The sequence below is a fragment of the Coenobita brevimanus genome, chromosome 60, assembly GCF_032717465.1.
Source record: "Coenobita brevimanus isolate Jiangsu-jjx chromosome 60, ASM3271746v2, whole genome shotgun sequence".
In the NCBI taxonomy this organism is placed as follows: Eukaryota; Metazoa; Arthropoda; class Malacostraca; order Decapoda; family Coenobitidae; genus Coenobita; species Coenobita brevimanus.
The window spans coordinates 29,759,929-29,778,236 of NC_137013.1; the positions used below are offsets into that span (position 1 = coordinate 29,759,929).

At 42.2% G+C, this 18,308-nt stretch overlaps 1 protein-coding gene across 1 annotated transcript in view; it reads right to left on the reverse strand.

The window, feature by feature from the left end:
* Positions 1 to 18,308, reverse strand: part of trx (histone lysine N-methyltransferase trithorax) — a 244,798-nt gene that overhangs the window by 184,988 nt on the left and 41,502 nt on the right. The window contains exons 3-4 of the mRNA XM_080275135.1: positions 11,259 to 11,442; positions 2,669 to 5,370 (exon numbers count right to left, since the gene is read on the reverse strand). Of these exons, the coding sequence (XP_080131261.1) occupies positions 2,669 to 5,370; positions 11,259 to 11,442 (2,886 nt within the window). The remainder of the gene's footprint in view (positions 1 to 2,668; positions 5,371 to 11,258; positions 11,443 to 18,308) is intronic.

Here is an 18,308-nt window from a genome sequence, read left to right on the forward strand (position 1 = left end):
ACTCAGTCCTCATCCCCCCACCACCCTCCACACCTTCCCCCCCAACAAATCCCCCACCATATTGCAGCCACCGATTATGCCCATCCTGAGTGCATGTCAAAACATTACAATGCCCATCTTTTAGGGGTTAACCACAAATCCCCCACCATATCGCACCCACCGATTATGCCCATCCTGAGAGCAAGTCAAAACATTACGATGCCCATCTTTTAGGGGTTAACCAGTGGATTGCACAACTACCTTTTTTATCCCACCCTATGGTGAACAAGAAATGAAGAATTTTTTTTTTTTAGTTTTTGTTTATTAATAACTTGAAGATAAACATCCAGGGCATCATCTGGTGGGAAAAAAAAAAAAATCTCTCTGTCCATCTTTGCATAGCACCATGCGTCAATTTATGTAGGGGTGGAGTGGTCAGCGGTGATGCACAGCCACTGGAAGGTTAGCATAGCCTGAGCTATGGCTCGCAATGCGACGCTTCCCAGCCGGAGCTGTGACTCGCAATCCATAGGTTAAAGGCCAAGGACCAACCACTGGATCTGCTGATTCCAAGCCTTCCTTGTTCCAGTCACTCTCCTCGTCCAGCAACTGGTTATAATGCTCTCTACAGGTGTCTTTAATATCCTCACTGTCAACAACTACCTTTCATTCATCATTCTTCACACACTGCTCACCTGATGTACCTGTTTTCCCTCTTCATCCGATCTGCCACCTTAAATATCAAATACTTTCTTTCAGCACTATTTAGGTTATTTGCACTGTATACCTCCTTTCTAACCCTATGCATTCCTCTCTGTTACCATCCATTTTCCATTACTGGATACCACCCCCCCTTAACTGTAACTTTGTCACCTTCATCCCACCACCATGTTATGTCCTGGGGAGTTCCTTGATCATCCACATACTAAATCAGCAACTCTCATGAGAATGTTCTTCAGACCTCCGTACTGCTCATCAACACTGCTGTAAACAGCTCTCTGTTCAGCTACCACTCTTCTTACCCTACTATGGAAGGCATCCCTTACAGCTTGGTTTTCAACTTCCATTTTTTCTCCTGGGTGCATAGGTCCTCTTCTTCACCACCATATCACGTATCAGCAATGTGTGTTGCTGCACATACTCTTCACTGCCTATAACTAACATCCTTCACCAACCTCCCATAAGCCATTCTGACCATAAAATAGTCAATCTGTCAACTGTTTCTCCCAGACTTGCATGCAATCAACCTACTCTCTCATTTCCCCAAATGCATGTTACACATAATCATGCTCACTGTCTCTCTAAATCAGAGTATCCTTGCCCCTTCCATATTCTTTGTATCATCCCCCATGTACCCCCTTATATCCTTGACCTACTTCATGCTTAAGACCATTTAAATTCCCACCCAAAACTATCATCTATACCAACAACCACATATATCACCATCCCAAAATTTATTTATTTTTTCTACATCATCCAAGCCAACCTGTGGACCATATGCCAATATAGCTAAAATAATGAGTTTACCAAACAATACTCGACTGTTATAATCCTTTCATTTTTTTACATCATCCAAGCCAACCTGTGGAACAAAAGTTGATGTAATTGAAATAATGAGCTTATCAAACAATACCTGGCTGTCATAATCCTTCCATTCTCTCATTACGTTCTTGACATATTCCACCCATTTCTCATTAACCAGCACATCCACACCATATCCGTCTACATTTCCCTGCCAAAACAGCTTATACCTGCAGTCCCCCCCCTCCCCAGCAATCATCCAAGCTGACCCTCCCCTGAACCTGATTTCCTGTACACAAGCCACCCACCTCCATACTCAGCGTCTCTATTACTTCGCCCACTGTACCCATCAAACTACCAACATTCCGGGATACAACTCTGAACCCCTTTGGTGATTTGATTTCCACAAGCTTGAGGTTGTTGTTTTTTTACTGGTACTTCATGTTGCTAGAAAGGTATGGTGTACTACAGAAACTGATGAACTACATATCAGTACAGCATTTCATGGCAAATAAACTTTTCCTTGTTCACCACTATCATTTAAGCATGATCTTCCATCAACATCCAATCTTGTACTGCCTCATCAGTTCTAATTTTTTTTCATTCATTCATCATATTATCCTGTGTTGCCCCATGAGAAGCATAGAAGCCCGGGGCTAGGCAAGTTGCTTGTGACATTTAAGATGAGAGTGACCAGCCTCACTCATCCTGAGTGGCATTATATGAGCAATAAATCCCAACCACCCCTTGGATGTAAACCTGTACAGGCTCAATCCGATTGGAGTGCCTTAATTACCCACTAAACCACCAGGAGCCATAACTTGGTTATATGGTTACCACCTAGCATTGTAAGGGGTTTCCTGTTGTACAGGAAACCATTTAGATTGTCACTCACAGACAGAAGGAAGAGAACGACTGAAAATAAAAAAAAAACAGAAGATGAAGGAAGGAAAGAAGAGAGGATAGGACAGTCACCCGAGAGCAGCATTGCAGCAAGTGTGTGGATGGTGAACATCCCCGTCTACCACAAAGATGAATAAATATTTAACATCAAATACAAGGACCTGTAGCATTGCAATGTGGACAGAGTGGATTGTCTGAGATACACCTTACATTGGGAAAAAAAGGGGTGATAAAATGGAAAGAAAAGACTGCAAGATAAACTGACCTGTGCCTGACTGCGACAAACATGTTTCACTCTGGGCCCTCCTGCTTCCCCTGGTGGCAGCTCTACATCCTCCAACTCTGACTTTGCTGCCGGTTTAATCTCCTTAATAGATATCACAATGCCGCGTCCACCCTTAGTTGGCACAGACACCTGTTTCCTCCCATCTTCCGTGAAACTTGGTATGGAGGTGCCTGCAGTTTTAATAATAGTTTTCTTAATACCTCCTTCCTCAGTGATGTCTTCCAGTGTGTTTCCTTGAGTGATGCTCTTCCTGAAGTCCCGAACCACCTGGGATATTCTAGGCCGTTTAGACTCCTCACCGGAAATAAAAGAATCTTCTGAGGTCCTTAGGAATGCATCACTATCAGATAGCTCACTGATTTCTGAAGACTGGGCTGAGGTCGAAGTTGCCATAGTACCTGTGGATGATTCGGTCAGGATGGTTCGACCTTCTCTATCAGTTTCAGTTTCCTGATTATCTGCATCTTTCCTGAGAAATGCTGGATAGTAGTAGTCCAAGTTTACTCTAGACTTCCCAGCCTTTTTTAAGTAAGCAAGGAGCTCTATCCTGGATCTAAATGCCTGGCCATCAGGGCTGTGGAGCAATGTCACCCTCCCCTCTCCTTTCTCATTCCATCTTACCTTCCTTGTCCACCCATTGCTCAAGTGGTGTGTTGAGTACCTCTTACTCTTGGTCTTCTTAAGGTCTGATACTCTTACTACCCTTTGCTTCTCAATCTCAGACTCACTGGGTGCAGGCTCAAAAGCTTTAGTACCAGTTGGAGTATCAGGTGCAACTACAGTTACTTCCACAGGCTTTGTAACTTCTGTGTCAGCAATTTGGCCAAACACTGGACCCTGAGCAGATTCTTGCAATGAATTAGTACCAACAGGTGTGTCAACTCGGTCACTGCAATTTGTCAATTCTGAATCATTAAGAGTTTTGAAGAGATCTGAGGTAATACTGTCTTTAGATTTAGCTGCAAGCTGTTTTTCAAGCTTTCTTTTCTTCTTGGATTTCTCCTTAACAGGTTTCATTTTGATAGCTTTCTTCGGTATTTTCAGGACAATTTTGGGGTCTTTCTTCTCACCCTCCACATCATTAACCTTGGGTAAGGTCAAAGCCTCTTCTGCTGTCTTTGTACTTTCCTGGCTTTGGTCCAGGTCACCAGTAACATTTACTTTCTCCTCCTCCACAACCTTGTTGCCTACATCCTGAGAGCTCTCTGTGGAAACCACAGGTACAAAGATTTCACTAGCTATGGATAAAGGGGGACTCTCCTTGCCAAAGAGTGGAGGACTACTATCTATGATTTTAGAGGCTGGGGGAACTTCTATGCTGAATGGAGGACTGGTCTGTGTGATTTTTATCTTTTTTGGACGGCCTCTGGCCTTTGGAAATGAATTAGTAGATGTGGACTTTTTCTGCTCTGACTCACTCTCAGTTGTATCTGTCAAGTTGACATCCTCCTTGCTCTTCCTACCAATGGAGAGCGATCGGCTTCTTTGGACTGACTTTTGCTTCTTGAGTTTCCGTTCAGCACTCTTCACTTCCCAGCTGACATCATCTTTTACAGCTTGATCTTTGAGCTCTGTATCATTTGAATTACAAACTTTCATTTTACAAATAGATTTACATCTTGGTCTCCCTTTCTCCTTTTTGCCCATCTTCTTCAGTTGCTTTATCACAGACATTTTAGGTTTCCCACTAAGGATCTGTGCAGGAGGAAGCATCTGTTCTGCCTCACACTCGGACACCTCTGGGGACTTGTCACTAGCCTCTGAACACAGCTCTGAACTGGAGATAGGCTCTGTGCTTGAGGACCCTGGGGTTTCACTTGAACTGGGAATTGAAGCATCTGAATAACCAGAAACTACAGGGAAGTACTTGTGAATGTCATCAACTTTACCAATCATCTGGAAATATGAGTTCAACTCTCTCCTTGACCTGAATGTTCGGCCATCTGGACTGTCAACGTAGGTATCAAACCTGTTACCCTGCAGTCGCCACTTTATTCTCCGCGTCCATCCTCCAGGCAGAGAAATCATAACAACTTTCCCCTTAGCACCTCCACTAGTTGTCTGTGAAGGCTTGGATTTCCCCTCATTGGTGCGGGCAACCAAGGGGGTACTATTCCCAAAGAGAATTCGTGCATCTGTACTAATACCCTGCTTCTTCAAAAACTCCTCCAGCTTCTGAACACTCTTGAATTTCTCGCCACTTGGACTGATAACTATGGTTTCTGGTCCAGTCTTGCGTCGCCAACCACCTGGTAAATCCATCACAGAACCAAAGGCACCACCCCCTCCTGGGTCCAGAGGCAGGCGCTTCATATGACTAGCCAAATCCGCGTCTTTTTCTAGATTTGGCTGTGCCCCTCCTCCAACCATACTCCTAGCCAGACTGGTGGGGATCTGGTCTTTCAGCAAGGGTGGCAAGCGTTTCCTGAGGCGATCGTGGAGGAGATTGGGCATAGAGCAAGATGTTAGGATTCTATACAGCCAACACGCACCACACCGATCTTCCTCCACTAGACCCTGAATTTGACAATCCCCCTTAGTCCTCAGACATTCAAACACATCTCTGGGACCATCACTGGCTTCACCAAGGAATGAGCTGCACACTTCACAAAACACAATGTTGAACTTTCGAGAGTTTCCTCCAGCAATATCACAGATGGTGCATCGCCCTTCCACACTCCCTGAAACATTAAATATGACACATTTTAGAAATTTTCAAAAGAAAGTTCTTATCAAATAGTTAAATACTTATTTATTCATCTGCAACATCTCTTAGGCCCTGCTCTCTCCTGGAAGTCACCACAGACCTGGTTCCAAGCAACATGCTATTTTAACATGCTTCTTTCATTCTAACCTCTTCACACACTTTCACCAATGTATTATGCCATTAATTTCCATACAACATACTGAAATGGTCTCTCTCTGCCAATGGTACTTTCAGTCTTACTTCACCTCCAAACTAACCATTTACCTTTCAAAATATAGTACTGTACTTGTTGCAAAGATCTCCAGTAACTTCTCCCTCCAAATGATCTCTCTTTAACCTCACATTCTCATTAGTTTTATAGGCAGCAACAGAGCTTTCTTCTCTTTAATAATGAGTCTACAGAGATGGATGCTATGTTTAAAATCTCTCAACCTAATATGATATTGGAAAGTATGGATGACAACCAAATACTCAAGACTCATAAACTGCAATGAACTTCTGCATAATCATCATGACCACCACCTCTTTTTCACATCTACAGATAGGGTAACAAAACCCATTATCATTTATTGCCACTCAAATTAACATATCATTGCCATTCAAATTAACATATCACTGCAGATGCCTTAAAATGCAATTGCTATGTAACGTATTAACCTGCAGGGGTCTATTAAAAAAAAAAAAAAAAACTATAGTCTGATTCTACCACAAGTCCATAACTACAAAACTTACTGAACATTACGATTAAATTATAACTGAAATAACTTATCTGTAAGCACAGCACTATATCCCACTCCTACTGTCCACTAATATATGGGGTAGGTGTGATCCAGAAATAAAAATAAGTCATTATGTCAAGCAGGTCACACATCCTTTAATTCATCATTTAAGGCTTCAAAATCTTCAGCTTAAACTCACAAGCACACCATCCACAATTCATTTATAACACCATCAAAATTCCCAATTCTCATTTGCATATAAAAAGGTACAGTGAAATAGGATCCAGAAACAAAGAGAATAAAAATTAAAGAATTATCAACAGCAGTGGATGTTGGAGTGGCCCTGGTGAGAGAGGATAGTGTTTGGAAACTCCCTGTACTGTTGTTTGCGGATGATACTGTGTTGTTGAGTGAAGACGAAGGGGAGCTGCAAGGCTTGGTGGATGAGTTTGGAAGAGTGTGTAAGAAACGGAATCTATAGGTGAATGTAGGGAAGAGTAAAGTTATAGTCTTTGAGAGAGGTGAAGTCAGTGAATGTACAGCGAGGTTGGATGGTGAGGAATTGCAAAATGTGAGTACGTTTAAGTACTTGGGTAGTGTGATGAGTAAGGATGGAGGTTTGGAGGGTGAAGTGCTTGAACGGGTACAGCAGGGAAGAAAGGTTGCTGGTTCTTTGAAAGCAGTGATAAGAAACAGGGAAGTGAGCATGGAAGTGAAAAAGTTACTACATGACAGCATTGTGATACCAACTCTAACGTATGGAAGTGAAGCTTGGACGTTGTTGGAAGGACACAAGTCAAGAGTGAGAGCAGTGGAAATGAGTTATTTAAGAGGAGCCTGTGGAGTCACATGGAGAGACAGGCTGACGAATGAGGATATAATGGAGCATTGTGGTGTGGAGGTGGATGTGATAGGAAGTGTTGTAAGGAACACACTGAGGTGGTTTGGCCATGTGGAGAGGATGGAGGGTGAAAGACTGACGAAGAGAGTGTATGTGAGTGAGGTGGAGGGGGGAAGAGGGAGGGGGAGGCCGAGGATGAGATGGAGGGATGGGGTGGAGAGGTATATGAGAGAGGAGAGTGTGAGTTGGAAGCAAGGCAGTGAAATGGCGGGGGACAGGGCGACTTGGAGGTGATTTGCTTGTGGCCACCCCAAACGGGATTGAGGCGTCTGGCAATGGATAGATAGATAGAAACGTCCATAAGTAATACGAAAACAAAAGTGAATTGTAGGTTATCACTTAGAATTCATTCATTCATTGCCAGACGCCATGTATCCCAGACGGGGTGGCCAATGGCTTAGAGTTAATTGTTTTACAGGGAGGGGCACTAATCCTCCACCAACCCCACTTGACACTTAGGCTTCCATATAATATCCTACCTAAGCTAGAATAATATCACCTGGGAAGATCTCAGTTGGTAGAAAAGTTAATAGAATGAAAGGGTCAAGGACAAAGTGAAGAAAAGTCTCGGTGCTTGAATTATTAAAATACATTTGTATTCCAAACTGGCAAAAAAATAAAGGAACAACTTACTGGACCTATCACTGTACAGAATATTTTTATCTAGAGTAACAGTCGCCATAGGTTCTGCAGAGCTTAACCCTATGTTCTTCCTTAAAGCAGGCAATTCTTATTAAAAATGATCTGCATAGAAGATATCCCTAGAAAATGTCAGTTTTATATTACTGAACGATGCTTTTGCTTTTAAAAACTAACTTCAGCTATTTACTTAACCAATGTCAAGCATAAAAGAAACATTCTCATAATTACATAGTGCATAACAGTACATGTAATCATGATTAATTCTTATGTAATCGTAATCGATTTACTCTTACTTTTACTGTGATCATAATCGTAATTCTGAAGTTTGCAAAAGTAATCGTAATCGATTACAATACCCTTGTAATCGCCCAATGCCTATTTCCCTAACTGCTATATTTTCCCTGACATGAAGGTCTGAAATAAGGCAATTATGCGAAATACTGCCGTACTAAGAGGGCAGCCACACCTAAAATATGCTGGTGCGTAGGGGTTAAGGGTCAACTTAGAGCCTTCCTCTTTTCATGGACCAGTGACCTGGGAAAAGCTGTTGCGACAGACAATTACAGGGTATTTAAACTGATGCCCCTTCTACTGACTAAGCCTGAATACAAATGACCACTTTTTTTTTTTTTTTTTTTTTTTTTACTGTAAAAGTTTTTAAAGTGTGTTGAGTACTACTGACTTTCTCTTTAAAAGAACTGGCACTTTTGAGAAACATAAGATCAGACTATTATCATCATCATTATCTAGGGGTGTGCAGAGAAGGAATGTAGTGCCAAGAAACATGGCACTTGCAGAAGTGAAGAATGCTGTGCAACAGCAGAAAATGGGACAGCAGCTGGAGTTGATGAGATGTAAGCAGAGATGATTAAGTGTAGTGGAGAAGGCAGAATGAAATGCTTGTTGGAGATATGAAAGAAGGAATGGATGAGTGAAACTGTGCCAGAAGAGTGGAAACTGGCTATGATTGTATCATTCATTTTTCATTCATCATCCAATCCTACACTGCCCCTTGAGAAGCATAGGAACCTGGAGCTAGACAAGTTGGTCCTGACATTTAACCATTTGTTAATCAGGTGGGGTGTTTTGGCACCCCAAATTTTTTTAAAAGCTCATATTTCCTAGCCGGTGATTTGAATATATCTCACTATTCCAGTACTCTCCTCATTCAGTGAGGGGAGGGAGCATGTGGATTGGTTTAGTTCTGCCTCTGCTGTAGTGAGAGAGAGAGGGGCACCCCCCCCCCTGGGGTGTCCAGTCACCTCATCAAACTAACCATTTAGATCATTATTGTGATAATAGATTGGTTTTTTATCTTGTTTTTGCATATTGTTTATCATTATACTGATTTTAAAAATCACAATATGTATTTTCCTGTACTTGTTTACCTGACAAATGAGATATGAGTCCATTTGTTATTTTTTTAATGATATTATAATTTATTGTATTTTATTATTATAAACTGATAAACACCACCTACAAGGCATTCAATCTTTTCATTAGTGATTGCAGAGAAATGCTGAAGCGGCAGTATGAACATATTTTACATGTTAGTAACACACGTATTTTTGTATTGCGGTGTTAACACCCCACTGGACTAACCACGTTTGAATACCCCACAGGACTAACAATGGGTTAAGATGAGAGTGACAAGCCTCACTCATCCCTGAGTGGCATTATGTGAGCAATAAACCCCAACCATCCCTTGGATATAAACCTTCACCAGCTCAATCCGACTGGAGTGCTGTAATTACTCACTAAACCACCAGGTGCCAAAATTTAGTTATATGGTTACCACCAAGCGTAGTAAATGGTTTCCTGGTGTACATGAAACCATTTGGCTTGTCACTCAGTGTAGAGTCACCCACAGGCAGACGGGAGAGGAAAGAATGAAGGAAAGAATGAAAGAAGGACAGGAAGGAAAGAAGGATGGAGGAGAAGAAAGGGCAGATACCTGAGAGCAGCACTACACCAAGTGAGTGGATGGTCAGCACCTGTATCTCTATTAAAAAAAAAAAAAAAAAAAAAAAAAAAAAAAAAAAAGGAGCGAAGTGAGCACAAGAATTATCATGGCATAATTCTACTGAGTGTTATAGGGAAGGTACATGGAAGAATTATTACTGTGGATGGTTTTGCATATATACAGTGTTGATGGTAAGCTGCTAGGTGCCATTAAAGAACTTTTATGATGGTAGTAAAGCATATGTAAGGGTAAATGGCATGCAACAAGGTTGTGTGATGTCTTCAAGGTTGTTCAATATACATGGATGGGGTGATGAGAGAAATAAGGTACGAGTAATGGAGAGCAGGCTGGCGTTGGTAATCAATGGGGATGGATGGAATTCCTCTAATCTGATGTATGCTGATGATGCAGTACTGCTTGCAAATATCAGTACTGGACAAGAGCTTGGTAGACTTGTGCAGAGCTTTGTAGATGTCTGTGAGTGTCATGCCTTTAGAGTAAATGTAGAAAAGAGCAAAGTGATGGTTACTGAGAGAGAAGGTGACTGCCAGACTAATGTTACAATAAATGGCAAGACTGGAATTGGTGAGAGAGTTCAAATACCTGGGTACGGTGATAGAAAGGAGGGAAATATGCAAAAGCAATGGAGAGGAAAGTAGCTGGTGCTATGAAGGCCTTGATAAGAAACAGAGGCTTGAGTGTTGCAGCTGCACAAAGCTTACGTGAAAGAATGTTAGTGCCAACTATAACATACAGGTGTGAGACTATGGCATGATATGAAAATGAAAAGTCAAAAATAAATGCAGTGGATCTGGGATTGTTGAGGAATCTATGTGGAGTGCAGTGAGTGGACAGGATAGAGGATAATGTGATTTGTGAAAGATACGGAGTGAGGAAGTCTGTGGACACCAGAATCGAAGCGAGTGTACTGAGATGGTATGGTCATGAGGAAAGAATGGATGACAATAGACTGGTGAAAAAGCTATGAATGAATTTGAAGGAGGGTGGAAGCATGGCAGGCCAAAAAGAAAGTGGAGAGATGTGGTGAATAAGTGTGTGAGGACGAGAGGGATGGAAGTTGGTGAGGCAAGGGACTGGCAAGAGATTGTGCTGGCTGGATGAATTTTTTGTGGACAGGCCTATGCGTATGACCAGGGATCTGGCACCCTTTTCTAACGTGACAGTGTTCAGACTGACTCAATCGGATATGCATATGTGAAGCTACAGTACATCGTGGAAACCTTTTGGCCTATCACAGATGGAGCCAGGATTCCATGGGCTTAAATGACGAGTGAATGGAAGCATGGCCCATTGAATTGGGCAAACTCTGGCTATCTGGACTCCAATACTCCTCACCACACCCTAAGGTGGGAAAGGAGGTCCAGATGATGATGATGATGATGTATCCTTCTTTCAAGATCCACTTCATGCACACCTGTCAGTTAATCTGCCCCCCCCCCCCAAAGGACGATGGGAGAGGCAAATCCTGTTCATGTGCTCCTTCATTCGCATCCCAATCAACCACCCAACATGATAAAATCAAACTTGCTGCATCAACTTCCATATCTCATTTTCTAATACACATCAAAGATGAGAAAGAAGGGGGGAATCAAACTACCAGTGTTGGGAAGCCTTACCTTCATCACAGAGAGGAATGAGCCTCTGGAGGGATACAGGGTTACGGATCTTCTGGAGGGTAGACTTGTTCAAGTTGAGGCGAGCTTTTCTCAGGATGTTCCGAGAAAGAGCTGAGGTAGAGAGTGCTGGGGAGGGGCCACCTGGGGGAGTTCCTACCACATCCTCTCCCTCACATTTTCCTCCCTGCAAGATATTACATATCAGGTCTGGTTAACCTAACATAACTATAACAATCATTAAGAGTAAATGCAGATAAAACAAAAGTGATGATATACAGGTATACCTCGGTTTAACAATGCAATTGGTTAAGTAAAACCCATCAATAGGTGGGGTATCGTATCTTGGGGTAGATTTAACATGTAAAGTATTGGAAAGCGTTTTTAATCCTTGGGCTCCCCCCTCCCCAATCAAGTTCTAAACCCACCCAAATGAGTCCACAAACAAGTTTAATGCCAATCTAAATGTCCTAACAGCTGTAAACAAGGCTAACATAAGCCTAACACCTGTAAATAACTCACTAAAACCAACAAATAAAATATGAAAATCATCAAATACATCTGGAAAAAATCAAGCTTAGTAAACTGTACCCCAAAATGACAATGTTCACCCCATTTATGGCTAAAACACATTAATCTAAGTCTAGAAACAGTTTATAAATCAACCTGAACACAATTTTTGTCTGAAATATCATCAAAATCAGTAAAAAAAAAAAAAAATCAAAACCCATTGTTAAACCAGGGTTTGGCCATCGTTAGGTGGGGTATGGTGGTATTTCTACCCCCATCATTAGGCCAGGGTATCGCATCTACGGGTATCATATATAGAGATGTGCCGATCCCGATACCCACTTTTCAGCCGGTACCAATACTCTGATACAGGTCTCCCTCGTTTTACGCTGTATCGTTTTATGATATTTCGCATTTATGATCGTTCTTTTTTAGTACCAAGTGTTCATTTTACGATTGAGCTCCCTCAAATTTACGATTAGGCATGTGGAAATCCCGCGCTCACAGGCAGATCAGCTAAGAGTTGTGAGGAGGCTGGCAAAGTAAACAACAATTTCCATCTTCTTCAAACCCACTGCTAGTCCATCTGCCTCTGCTACCACTGAGTCATCCAGCCCTGCCACCCAAACATCCACCACCTCTCATTCTCCTGAGTCATCCACCCCTGCCATCCAAACCTCCACCACCCCTGCTTCCTCCCTCTCCACCTCTTGTGTTGACGAGTGATGGGCTTTGGCCCAGGATGTCTCCTAGCCTCAGAGGAGACGTTAAGGCACTGCGTCCTCCAGCCTCGGGGGGGACCGACTAAGGGTGGACGGAGCTACAGTACAGTAGGAGGGTACATATCAGTACAGTACAGTACAGCTGTATTTCATGTTGTTTTTGCTATTTCATGTCTTTATGTTTGCAAATGTACATACACATGTGATTCAGATGCACTACAATACATAAAACATCATCATTATTATTGCATATTAGATCACTTGTATGGGTCTTCGGTTCCTTATACACGAGTCCAGGAACGCATCCCTATTTTTCCCATTAAACCTTAATTTCGCTTTACGATATTTCAGTTTACGATTGCCTTTCTAGGAACGCATACCAATCATAAAACGAGGGAGACCTGTACTAACAAATGGCCGATACCGATACTTTTTTTTTATTTTGATCTTACTTTATTTGATTTTATTTTGACTTATTTGATGTTGGTAATGTGAGTGTTGTTAATGCAGGAGCAATACAGTAATCAATATATAATATTAATAAATGATAATGTTACATCATACATGTAATTATAATGCCTCTATCTATCTATTGCCAGACACCATAATCCTGTATGGGGTGGCCATTTGACTCTGATTTATTTGTTTTACAAGGAGGGGCACTAACCGTCCACCAACCCACTTGACACGTAGGAAGCATGTATGGTTTGGTTATATGGTTACCACCCAGCACTGTAAATGGTTTCTTGGCCTACAGGAAACCATTTGGCTTGTCACTCAATGTAAAGCCGCCTGTAACGGAAAGAAAAGCAATACCGGTAAGTAGTGACAGGAAAGATGGGAGAAATAGGAAGAGAGGAGGGCAGGCACATAAAAAGAATGATAAAGGCTAAGGAAGAAGTAGGCAGCACTATATCAAGTGAGTGGATGATGGTCACCACCATTATAATGTAATATAATATAATATCATACCCGTAACCATCTGTTTATCAGTCATGAAACACGACTGTCTTAAATCATAAACAAGAAAAGTATCGGAGTATCGGCCATATTTTACCTTGCCGATACCGATACTACAAAAAAAGGCTAATACTGCCAATACTGATACTATCGGCACATCCCTAATCATATATCGAGATATTCTTATATACGGTAAATATACACACACACACATACCGGTACTCAACCCTTGAGTAACACGTTTTTGTTCTAACGCACTCAGCATAGTGAGACATATCACATGAACATGCATGAAAACTTTAGCTCATACGGGAAGCCAGCTGGCCTGGCAACGAAATTTTAAAGTCATTCACGGTGAGGACACCCTCCAGATTCTAGGTACCTTTCCTTGACATACCCCCGGCCAAATGGTTAGATGATAATTTATGGGTTTTGCAATTTCAGGGGGACAAAATGGAACAAAAATATATGCTAATCAGGGGAAAAAAAAAAAAAAAAAAAAAAAAAAAAAAAAATCACCCATGTGTTATCATAAGTCAGGGTTCAGTTCCATATTTTTTGTTCTATTTCATCTTTCACAACACATTTCAGACCAACTAAGCATATGATTATCAGTTCTTTCTCGTGCCTCACCTAGTTCATCCCCACACTCATAGTGGGTTTTGCAGTTTTAAGGGAAGAAATGGAAAGAAAATGTTTGCTAATTAGAAAAAAAAATCTTTCATCCACGCGTTCTTGTAAGTTAGCATTCAGTTCCCCATTCTTCATTCGATTTCGTGCTTCCTAATATTTCCAACTGACTGACCATAAGGTTATCAATCCTTTCTCATGCCTCGCCTAGTCCTACCCCACCCTCATAACGCGTTTGGCAGTTTAAGGGGACAAAAGGGAACGAAAATGTTTGCCGATTGGGGGGGGGGGGGGACCTTTGTGTTCTGGCAAGTCAGTGTTTAGTTCCACATTTTTTCGTTCAATTTTGTGCTTCCCAACACATTTCAGACCAACTGAGCATATGGCTATCAAGTCTCTCTCTCACATCTCACTGACTGTATCCCACAAGCATATAGGTTTTGCAGTTTTAGGGGGGGGGGAAAAAAAAAAAAAAAAAAAAAAAAAAAAATCCATTTGTGTGTTTTCATAAGTTAGCGATCAGTTCCACATTCTTCGTTGTTCTTCCTGATAGTCTGTTATATATTTTTCTGATTATTTTTGGGTGGTAAATAATCATTTCATGCAAAACCGGTTTCTCCATTGTTTTTAATTGAGTGCGTTCCACTGTGTCAACTCGGCTGACTCGTCAGGGTTACAGTGAAAGGGCCTGTCCTGACCTACCGGTAAGTGTTTAAACTTATCCTAACCTAGCTTAACTGTCCCTAATAATTTAATCTAACCTAACCTAACCTAGCACTCAGTTGGGAAGCCAGTAAAGGAAAATCACCTTTGAATATACTGCATCAAGACTATAATAGGTATGGCTTAGGGAACGTGATGACAAAATGTACGAAATTTTTCAGCAGGAAAAGGTAATTTACCACTCCGAAATGGTCAGAAAAATACTGAAAACAAACTGGAGGAATATAAACTGAACTGGTGAGGTCTTTCTACCACTTCAAGAAAAATGTACGTTTACTGAAATAGTAAAAAGGCATGGCACGAATAAAATTACCATCAGAATGATTCGGAAAGGCCAGAAGAAGATAAAGAAGATCGTACATAGGAAGTGATATGAACCTGGCAGCAGTGAAAGTTCATATGCTGCCCTGAAGCTGACTCGGAAGCTCATAATGCATTATGTGGATCATCAGAGAAAGAAAACTCACTTTTACCCCTTCTTACCACCTTATGCAACGTAATTTATCCCCACCTATACCCACCATCAGGTAAAAAACTGAAAGAGGCATAAATACTGTCATTAAGAACATCAATGATATTATAAATAGCATTAACAGGTACCATCGTGTTGTTGATTTGTAGTTCCCTGGTCCTCTCCCCTCGCCCCTACACCAAATGTTGTTGTCAAAGTTTCATCTTCACTCGTTTTATGTGGCCTTTGGAAGAGACGTTAGGCCGTATGGTCAGACGAAAATTTATGTGTCTGGCAAATTTAAGGGATGAAATGGAATGAAAATGTTTGCTAACCAGAAAAAAAAATTAGTCTTTCATCTATGTGTTCTCATGTGTTAGTGTCCAGTTTCACATTTTTCATTCGATATCGCGCTTCGTTTCGTTTTTAAAGGCTCCAACATGCTTGCATGCGTCGGCCTTAGTCACCTAATGGTGGCTCTCCATGCTGCACGATCTATTGCAGCCTCCCTGTTCAGTCCCTTAACCCTGAGGTCACACTTAATGACCTCGTCCCATGTCTTTCTCGGTCTACCCTTCATAACCCCACCTCCAATATTAATTCTCACCTTCCTCACCCAATTATCATCCCCATCCTCCCCTCATCACAACACCAATACACTCCAGTCCCATCCTACCTCTCAACTCTTCCAGCGTAAACCCAGCCCCCCCAGACCTTGCACGCAGGAACGCACTACACATCCAACTTCTTCTTCTTCTCCTTTCGGCTCTCCCCTTAGGGGTCGCCACAGCAGATCACCCTTCTCCATCTTACCCTGTCTTCTGCATCTTCTTCTCTTACACCTACCAACCGCCTGTCCTCCTTCACTGCATCCATAAACCTTCTCTTTGCCCTTCCTCTCTTTCTCCTGCCTGGTAACTCCATTTCCAGCAACCTCCTCCCGACATACTCCTCATCCCTTCTTCGCACATGTCCAAATCATCTCAGTCTCCCCTCTCTAGCTTTGTCCCCAAACTGACTTACGTGTGCTGTCCCTCTAATATGTTCATTTTTAATTTTGTCCAACCTCGTCACTCCTAGTGAAAAACGCAACATCTTCAATTGTCCTACCTCCAACTGTGCCTCCTGCCTTTTTGTCAATGGTACTGTTTCCATTCCGTACAACACGGCTGGCCTCACTACAGTCTTATAAACTTTCCCTTTCATTTCTGCAGAGACCCTTCTGTCACAGATCACTCCTGACCAACTAATCACAGTCATGTCATTTCTGTACGTCTGAGCCTGCGAATATCCTCCTCCTTTACTGCCACGGTCTCACTACCATACAGCATTAGACTCCTAACACATGCTGCATACAAAGACCCCTTAGCACGTAGGGAGAATCCTCTCAAAGTCAGGAGAGGCAACAGCTCCCTGAACTTCTTCCAACCACTTCTCACCCCAGCCACAGAGCTAGTTCCAGCCCCACCCACCAGCACACAATATGTCTCCCAAATAACAAAACTCTTCGACACACTCAAGAGATTCACCAGCAAGTTCAATCCTTTCACGCCTGACAATCTCCACCTGCTCTCCCTGACACAAAGCACACATAAAATCAGCATTATCTTGTGCACCCATTTATCACAAACACTGCACAAGATGGAATTACTTCCCACGCCCCTGTGGCAAACTGCACATGGCCACTCTCCCTCATCTTTGACAGTACCACCACCAACCCTAGATATCATCACTTGTTTTATCTGCATTTACCCTTAACCCCTTGTGCCCCATACCATCTCTCCACTTCCTAAATCTTTCCTCCGCCTCCCTTTCATTCTCTGCAATCAACACCAAATCATCAACATACAACATCTCCCAGGGGAGTCCGTTTCTGAAGTCACGTGAGAGGGCTTCAAGTACCATGATAAACAACATGGGACTCAAAACTGACCCCTGATGCACACCAACGTTCACAGAAAACTCATCACTCAAATCTCCATTCACTCTTACCTGGGTGCGAGCACCCACATACATAGCCATAACCGCCCTAACCAGCCACTCCTCCAAGCCAAGCTTTCTCATTGCCCACTTCACCACCTCTCTAGGGACTCTGTCAACGGCCTTTTCCAAATCAACAAAAACAAAATACAGATCCCTTTTCTTCCCAATATATTTTTCCTGAAGCTGTCGAACATTGAATATGGCATCAGTGGTCCCCCTACCTTACATAAACCCAAACTGCATCTCATCAATATTCACTCTTTCTTTAATCATACCTTCTAAAACTCTCTCCATTACCTTCATTATCTGATCTACAAGCTTAATACCTTTATAATTTCCTCTTTCCAGGGCATTACCCTTCCCTTTATACACATTTACAATTACACTCTTATGCCAATCATCTGGGACAACACACTCATAAATAATCATATTTATCAGGTAAGTGACTAACCTCACCCCTATATCTCCTGAGGCCTTCAACATTTCGGCAGTCAACCCAGACACGCCTGCTGCATTCCCCACCTTCATCCTGCCTATTGCCTCACTCACAGTAGCAGCATCAAGTAAAGGCTGGCTCCAAACCTTCCCTGTCCCAGACAAACTCCTCATTCAACAACTGGCTATAATGCTCTCTCCATGCATCTTTAATATCCTCACTGTTCAAAACTACTCTTCCTTCATCAATCTTCACACACTGCTCACCTATAATATCCCGATTATCCCTCTTCATCTGATCTGCCACCTTAAATATCATATTTTTCCTTTCCCCATGATTTAGGTTATCAAGTAAAAGTCTCTGTGACTTAGACTTCGCCCTGTATACCTCCTCTCTAGCCCTATGCTTGGCAGTCAAGTATTCCTCCTTGCTACCACCCTTCTTTCATTCCTGGAAAAGCCTTCCTTTCTCCTTAACTGCAGCTTCTACACCCTCATCCCACCACCAAGTTACTTTATGTCTTGGTGGTCCTCTGGTCCAACCGCATATTACATCAGTAACTCTTAAGAGATTGCTCTTGAGGGCTCTGTACTGTTCATTAACGCCTCTGTCTACGGCTCCCTGTTCAGCCACCACTC